At 44.4% G+C, this 9,050-nt stretch overlaps 1 protein-coding gene across 8 annotated transcripts in view; it reads left to right on the forward strand.

Moving 5' to 3' along the window:
* Window positions 1-6,200, forward strand: part of LOC105832848 (mushroom body large-type Kenyon cell-specific protein 1) — a 43,918-nt gene extending 37,718 nt beyond the window's left edge. For 7 of the 8 annotated variants that reach the window (XM_036286490.1, XM_036286479.1, XM_036286483.1 and 4 more), the window contains one exon: window positions 181-6,162. In XM_036286490.1, coding sequence (XP_036142383.1) covers window positions 181-1,459 — 1,279 coding nt within the window. In that variant the 3' untranslated portion in view covers window positions 1,460-6,162. Of the gene's footprint in view, window positions 1-180 lie in introns of all 8 variants that reach the window. The other variant, XM_036286493.1, reaches the window with a different exon arrangement.
* Window positions 6,201-9,050: the final 2,850 nt, after the last annotated feature.

The following is a 9,050-nucleotide window of genomic DNA, read 5'->3' on the forward strand; positions in this document are numbered from 1 at the left end:
TTTCCCTTTTATTTTTTTTCTCGTTCATTTTGGCTCATTGAAATTACAAATAATCGGTATTATTCATGAACGACAAATCAGGATCGGGATATTTTTTTAACCACTTATTGCAAATTATGATAAAGAATATATTATTAAGAGTTGAGAGAGTTTTAATTCGAATTTGTTTTCTTTTCGCAGGGACCAGAAGCAACCGGACGACAAGTCGAAGGAGACCGCGACAACGGCGGCGGCAGCGGCGGCGGCGGCCGTGGCGATGCGACCGGGCACTGCTGGCGTCGACAAGAAGCCGCAGCTGAAGCCGCAGAAACCGTTCACACCGCCCGGCGGTATACCTGGTCCGAACGGATTGAAAATGCCTCCGTTCATGGAGGGCATGCCCCACCTGCCGTTTGGACCCTTCAACTTCTGGAACCCGGCGCCCTTCATGCCCTCCCCCTTTATGGGTGGCGCGCCGAACGTGCCGATCCTTCCGGAACAATATTTCGCGTCGCAGAGAATGCGCGGACTGCAGGAGCAACAACGAAACGCCACCATGGTGCAGCAGCAGCAGCACCAGCAGCGAGACGGGGTTGGCGTATCCGGAACGGCAGACGCGGCCGGAACTTCGAACTCTCGAAGCGCTTCGATAGCGAAGGGGCCGCGCGACATGGTGGAGAGCATTTACGATGGGCCCGGGGCGAACGGTAGTTTCCTGGACAATCTGATCAGGTCGAGCCTTGAGACAGGCATTCCAAGGGACCAGCGGGCGATAGCGGAGGCGAGAAATCAGCAGCAGCAGTCGTCGTCGCAACATCCCGAAACGATGAGCAGTAAGACACTGATCGATCAGCTCTGCAGAAACTCGAGGAGGACCCCGCTGCCGCGGATGACGCAAGACAGTAGCGAGGACGAGAGTTATCGAGGACCAACGAGTAGGATGGTGCCGGAGAGACCGGAGCGCGTGCCCACGGTCGATCTTAGCCCCTCGCCGTCGGAAAGAGGTCGCACGGAGGACGGTAGCGATCGGCTGACGTCACCGCCGACGCCTTTGTCGATCTCCCGAGCGGGTAGCAGGGACGAGGACAGTACCCGTGACTCGAGGATCGATCGCAGCAGCAGAGAGCGCGAGGTTCACAACGGCGGCCAGGAGGATCGCGACCGGAAGCAGCCTCTGAGTCTGCAACAGCAGCAGCAATCACAGCTGAACCACTACCCGGACTTACACAACCTCTACGCCGCGTCAACTGACAAAAAAAGTGCCTGTGATAGTAAGCTTATAGTAGATCATTCGAGCCAGAAGACTCAGCCGCAGCAACAACAAAAGGAATACGCTGCCGTGAGCGGGCTGGTCGTGCAATTGCAGAGGGGCTACAACACCGCGAGCAGCAGATCCGGCGAGCCGACTAACAGCCAGCAGCCGGCGGCGGCGGTGGAGCAGCGCGGCACCGCGCTCAGCATGGAGGACTCCGTAGAGTAGACGAAAGTCAGTATCCGTTATCAGTAAAGTATACAGTTACGAGTACAGTAAACAAATGAAAAGACCCATATACAGTAAGCCCACATTCCCGCCCAGATCTCTCTCATACGCACCCGAACCCGTGCGCCTTCTCGTTGTTGCGCGCCGCGAACGGGGCTTCCCTTTGCGCTCGCTCAATTCTCCCAATCTCGCCCGTATCGGGGCAAGAGGGACGACGTATTCGAGCGACGGGAACGAAGGGAATCCTCAAATACCGTCGCCGACGCGCTAATACCCTCGATTATCCCACGACCTTCTCACCCCGTTCCCCCCCTATCACGACCTCTCTATTTCGATCGGAAGAGAACCTCGAAACGTTGCGAGGCCAAGTCCAGTGCAAGAAGGGGAGAACAAACAAAAAAGTGGCGATGCATAAATGCTAGCACAACCGACCGTAAACCCACTGCGATTCCGCCAGTTAACGCATACCCGCCGTACGAACCCGCGTCCGGCTGGCCCACGGCCCAGGCCAACCTGGTATTAGACGCGCGTCTAGGAAAACCCTTTCGACTTATGGCGAAAGTACATTTCGCGCCAGAGTATACCGAGAAACGTATAACGGATAAAAAAAATACACGCGACATGTTCATTGTGCCGAGTATTCACACGCGACACGCTTTAGCAGACGCAAGGACCCATTCTGACCGCGTTTCTACAAGCCCGACATTCCATGAGACTCTCACATACAAGTATTGACACACGCAGACGTGAGACACACACACACACACACACACACACACACACACACACACATTATGTATACAAATGAGTACATATACGCGAGTATACAAAAATGGGGAACATAACGAGATACTTAGGCGTTGCGCGCGTGCACGTGTTGTTACAGCGACGTAGCCGAGATCTTCTCATTTTCACGTCGACGCGAAATCCATTTCCACGATAGACCCGGGGACCCCCTTCCGGATACGAGCCCGCTGTGTCCCGCGACTGTCGTGGTCCTGGCCGTCGTCGCAGGAGGCTCGGTGCGTCGCGCGTGACGCACGCGTGGGGCACACACGCAACGCGAGATGTTTAGCCGTTCGATGATTATTAATATGATTATTAATTACTGCAACCGCTACCAATCGGTGGACGACGAAAGGTCAAACGATGGAACAAAAATGCCGACGCGACAGCATATTTTTTCCTCTGTGAGTGTAAAACTACCTAATGCAAAAAGAAAAAAAAACTTATTATCTACTATTTAAACACTACTTAACTAAGGAGCGACATAATTATATAAGGAATAATATATTATATATACATATATTTTTTGGTCATTACGAACGTGTGCGAAGCGAGAACGAGCCAAGGCTTTTGTTGGCGCGCGTAGGTAACGTTTTTCTTTTTCACGAGGCGACAATATTTCTATAAATCTTGGTTGTTTCGAGGCCAGCGTTCGACGTGAACGCGTCCCACGTTTCGGGCGTGAACGCGGCAAAATGGAAGGGAAGCAGAGAAATATCGGCATGCGATCTTCGTTGTTGGGAATTGCCTTACAAAGTAGCCAGTGAGACCTTTTGGTACGAACAATCGATGTAACGGCACGTTCGAAATGCCCACATTTGCTCGTCTATATTTTTTCTTACCAGATAGTTTTGCGTATTACGATCAGCGTAAGAGATTCTAATATTTAAAAAAACTTTTTTTTTTTAAATATAATTTTAATACCTCTTAAATAAGCGTAAAACATTTCGAGGTTGTCGACACGAGAAAAATGAAACAATTTTATTTTACGAATCTGTAAGCATTAAAAATAGTATAAAAATGATATCAAATGTTAAAAGTCCCTCAGTTTTTATGTCTAGCTGTAATTCTTTGTTTTTTAAAGTTTTTGAAGACGAAGGTCATTCCACAGGCTCTCCTCTTGTGAGTAATTACAGCCACGAGGATCGCGATCTTTCGGCGTCGCGCTATGGGATTAAATCCAGCGGTCCGAATCCAGAAAGATGCGAACGTGAAATTCACAAAACGTGGGATTTAAGAGAGGAAAGGATACTGTTGCACGCGCGCGCGTGTGCGCGCCGGCTCTCGTTTTTCTTAAAGCGCGAGACGCCCACTTTTTGATACGAATACAAATTTTCTACTGCGTAGAGGGAAAGAGAGAAAAAAAAAAGAGAGAGAGAGAAGAAAAAAAAAGAAGCTGCAGTTGCAGCGGCGCGAGCGGAGGCAGTGTTGTATCGTTTCTTCGCGCGCGCAAGGGAAAAGACTTACTAAAAACCTAGGAATATTTTAATCTCCGTTTTCGTTTCTCTCATACATCGCGGCTCTCCCGCGAGAGCGATATGCATTAGGAACCAGCAGAACTTCATCGTGACGCGTCGGGACGGATTTTGGGCAGAGCGAGTTCGAGCGCGTCTCGAACGTCCGTCGCCGGTTTTTTTGTAATAACGACGACACGAAAATATCGAACGAATGACGAACATCGACGTTTCGAGCGGCCACACGTCTCTCTCTTTCTCTCATTCGGTTTTCTGCGAATTCACCGCGGTCTTGCACGTCCAATTATGCTCGCGATTGTGATACAGAAAACATAAACTCAAGAGTTTAGGCACGACAAATTTTCAGGTTCGGTGAAAACTCTTGGAAACTTAATGAAAGTCTAAATTTTAACCAACTGATAATTATAAAGGGAAAATAATTTTAATACATGCAAACGTCGATACGCGATTCTCAGTCAAATATTTGTCTGATGATTGAATCAAGGTGATAATTTAATTAGAAGAGACGTGCTTGTAATCCAGACTTGAAAATATTTTAAATTTTAACTATGTCTCTATACGTTGAAGAAAATTCCATTGAAATCTATTATAGATAGCTTTATTTGGAATTAATATATATTTTCTTAAGAAATATTTAAAAGAGTATCCAAGTTATAGAATGAAAAGTTAAGAAGTATTCTTATCTATTTGTTTCCTTAATAATTTAACGACGTGCGCGACTGTTGATCCTCTCTCGGTTAAAATTGGCTTTTACAGAGAGATGATCCGTGGTTAGTATTAAAAGGGCGATTTCGTCATTTCGTTAATGTAGCAGGCAGACCGTTGGACCAAGACGAAATCGACGGAGACGAAAGCCGGAGTAGGAAGGATCGGAGGCCAGACGAACGCGAGAAAACGGCGACAAAAAGAAAAGAAAAAGAAAAATAAAATGGTGCTGTAGTGCGGGCCAGGATTTCCTATTTTTCTCGCATAGCCGAGCGTAGTCGCGAATAAAACGACGCGAATAAAAAATACAGAAAAGAGGAGGATAGAGCAGCAGCAAGAAATGAAAAAGGATGATCCACACGCACTCATTTCATGACTCTCTTTAAAAGTAACGACTGAAAGACTCTAGGCTGTACATAAAGTATAAGGCATGTATGTTCGGTGTTTTAAAAATGCAAAAATTCCTTATTAATGCAAAAAAAATTATACCTACGAAAAAAGTAAACCATATAGGCAAGGCTACTCTCTCGGTGTTTTTTGGAACTAAACTTAAAATTTACCCTATTTAAAGAAAAAAAAACCGTGAATAATGTAACTTTAAAGGAAGCGCGCGTAAACGCGGAAACCAAGTTATTGAGTGTAAACGTTAAGGTCTCCTTAGGGTTAAAGAAAAACAAACTGAACAGCAACAAAGCGAAATGCAAGCTAATTATGATTGTGTGTAAACGTAAATTTAAACCTTCCTTCGCCCTGTGTCCGCTAAGTCACTTTTTAACTGTTCACCATCACACCACCGCCTGTGTCTCTCTTCCCTTTTATTACCTCACCTACTCCTCACTTCCTCGCAGACACACCTTCGATGAAGTATATAAGTCACACGGTGTGATCTGAGACTACTCGATGCCTCCAAAGTCTTTTTCTAAACGTTCACCAGGCATTATTATGCGAAAAGGAGGGAAATATGTTTATACACTTGTTCCGACCACTAACTCACCCCCCCCCCGCCCCTCTTTATCATCCTCCCACAACCCAAAGTCCACCCAAAATACCTATACCCGCGAATTCGCATCACCGACACATCCAGAAATTCAAGCCCGATACTCTTTATTGAAAGATTTATCGTTAGATGTGAAAAAAAAAAAAAGATATTTATCGTGCGGATGATAGTAAACGTGCGTACACTATGATTGTCGTTAATTCAATTACGGTTATGATATTTCGTCGCGACGTTTAGTGCGGTCTATAATCGGCGGATCTCAAATCTCCACGATCCATCGGGTGCAACGCGGTATGTCTTTCGGCAATTTTTTTTTTTTGTTTCGCGAAAAGAAAGGTGAACACACCAAGGGAAGATAGAAAGCGCGCAAGAGAGCGAATGTGGGACAAACGAGGATATCCGCGTCCGACGTCCGCGTCGCCCAAAATAATTCGCAGTTGCTACGGATACCTGTCCTTTTCATCGTATTGCTCGTAATTGGATCAAATTCAGCAAGCAGTCGATCAACTTGTTGGTGGTTTTCTCTATATAGAATTTGTTACCCAATCGATACCTGTAATTTTACACATGTTCACTACTTGTTAGGCGAAAATTGACCGGCGTAGGGAATGAATTCGACTTGACGTTCATCAATACATTGATCTTCGCAATTAAAAAGTTATTAATAAGTTTAGGTAATGGAACTTCTTGCGTTTCGTGTGATCAAAATGACTTCTTTGATTAAAAAAAAAAAAAAAAAATCATTATTTCTACGTGTTACACATAAAAAAAAAAACAATCAATAAAGACACCGTAGTGTATTAGTCTGAAATTAATCATTAATCGTGCAAGGCACGTGTCATATACGTGCACGTTGCAAGCAAGGAGGCGACGTTTTCGGCGACACGGACTGAAGGATAATATGCGCGTAACTTAGAATGGGACGATTAAGTCGCGACAATTGATACGATCGACGTGCCGACGGCGTAATTAACGACACACGTTCGCGTAATGATCTCCCAGCGACACGTCGACGTGTCTGCCACAGAAAGTTTAGACTACCTACAGACGCGCGTATAATACACATTATACCTTTTCTTTTTCTCTCGCGGTAGCGCCGAAGTGATTACTCACGGAACACCGTACGCGATTCCGCGACGAAGCGCGAGAGAAGATCTCGTTCCTTCGCTCAGGAAGGGATGGACTTACTGACGTCGACCGAGGGAGACGTTTGTCTTCGATCTTTTTTGGCGACTTTCTGCGAGTCCGTAAGAGGAACTCCCGTTTTTCTCTCTCTATGAACTTGCTACGCGCGATCGTCGGGGAAAAGGGATATGAGAGAACTCGAGGCTAGGCATGTACCGTTGTAGACGCGATTGTTGAAGCACTGTCGATCTTTCCGTTTCTTTTTTTTCCCGTGGAAGACGGCGGGACGAAGGCGGGACGGAAGCTCCCCTCCCCCCCCCCCCCTTAAATCGAAATCGCATCGTTGTTTCTCTTGTTTATTAAGAAATCGAGTTGGTTTCTTTTATGCACGCGTTATGTACATTTGCGTAATGACAATTCTCTGTCCGAATGTGATGACAATTGGTAAAAAACTCGATGTTTTATGTATATCGTTATCTCTAAAGTGCACAGTTGCAATCAAAGAGAATGCAAAAATCTAAGAAGAAATGCGAAAGACGTCCGAAGGATCAGAATACCTCTTAGACGCCTATCCCATTATTTTGCTTCTTTTTTTTTTTTAATTTTTTATTTCCTCAGAAGTCTGTTTGTCTTTGAAAAACACGGTAATTATTGTACTTCAAACCGAGTAAAAAGAAAACCGCGTGCATAAAAGATATCTTACGCGTAACTTTGTTCTTCGCGATCGGAGAATTCAAAAGGATCCCTTAGTTCTTCGATTCGTTCGCGCTTGTACGTCCTGTCGTCTCTCCCTTCGTCGCGGGCGATACGCTAAACAATCCGGCGAGTGACGGATTGGTCGAATATACGGGGAGGAACAGAAATCTTTAAGAATTAAAAGATGATATATTATATTAAAATATCTGTGATGTAAAAAGTAAACAAAATTTTGATGTATATTTTTCACAAATTATTGTAACCAGCTAGTGTATATGTAATAAGATTACGGATATATATTATATATATATATATATGAAAAGAAAAAAGACTATTGTAATTACGGTGTGCGAAGACAAAGTAAAGAGGAGTAAGAGAAGGCAAACCGAGAACTAACGGGACAAAATGAGCAAGTAGGGAAAAGAGAGGGGGAGAAAAAAGAAGAGTGAAAGAGAGCGAGGGAGATAGATAGATAGATAAATAGGGAGAAAAGGAAGACGGAAGAAGCGTGATCGCGAAATTACGTTGATCCACACCGGTGGTCAGACGGGACCAAGATGGCGGGCATCGTTCGGAAAGTCGGGTCCAAAGATTCCCGTTTTTTTTTTTCTTGCGCTTTCGTTTGCACACCTCCTTTATGTTCTTGCGCGCGTGCTCTTTCCATTTTCATCGAGCCTTGATCGGCAGAACGAGGACACGGTGGGACTCTCCACCTTCCCTTTCGCCGCTGACTCTGTGAGGGAGAGAGGAGAAAGGGATCGTGGAGATTTTCACCGGCGCTCCTTTAGTTCGCGCAAAGGTAGAAGGAGACGCGATTCTGGACAATGGAAAACTGGAAGATTTGGTCCGATTGGCCCTGAAACGGCTCAATGTCAGCTACCTCACAATACTGTCACGTTTTGGTATGGTTCCAGCGAGAGACGCTCGTGTGTTACGAATGTGGGCGCGAAAAGGGACGTTTGCGATTTGCCACCCTTAAATTTTGAGTAATTAAATTCTATTTCTCATTTGCTTTTGTTATCATTACGTTTCTGTACTTGCTTTTCATTAATTACATGTTTTTCGCCAATAATTTAATAAAATATCTGATAAAAAAAATTTCTTGAAACGGCTAGCTTAATCATATCTTTTTTTGAAATAATGAGTTTATTTAAAACTTTGAATTTTAATACATGCATGTGTTTTATACATAATATATGTAGTTCTTGCGAGTGGTATGTAAAAAATAATCGAAAGTATTTTAGCTCTTTCTAAATTGTCAAATTTTTTTAAATTACACGTGGTACCAATAGAAAAGTTAATATAAAATAATAAGTTATATAATCTAGAAGAGTATTAAAATTTACGTGTTTAATCTTAACAAATATTAGTAGTTTTATTTTCACATAATTTGATTTGTTACTTTTAGTCGAATACAAATAGAACGTCTTGTTACCACGATCGACGGACACACGGGCGTCGGCAGACGGGGTCGTGTGAAAATGGTCTAAACAGTTCCAAATTGTGCCTAAGTTATGAAGTTACGTTTTTACGACTTGCACAGTAGCACGAACGAAAATAGATGAGGCTAACGTAGCAGCAAACTGATTTAGTTCGAGCTTGACCGGGGTGACAACAGCGAACGCGATAGATACAAAAGCGGTGTATAGAGTTTCTTATTAAAGTAAATTAAACAAAGGTGTATATTACCTACACATACGTTCCAGGGCCGTCCGGCCGCCATCTTGCGTTCAACCTTATGTTCCGTTTTTTCGAATAAGTGCAATTAGGTACACGAACAGGATCCATACTGACAGACACGCATTCA

Source organism: Monomorium pharaonis, chromosome 1, assembly GCF_013373865.1.
Source record: "Monomorium pharaonis isolate MP-MQ-018 chromosome 1, ASM1337386v2, whole genome shotgun sequence".
NCBI lineage: Eukaryota > Metazoa > Arthropoda > Insecta > Hymenoptera > Formicidae > Monomorium > Monomorium pharaonis.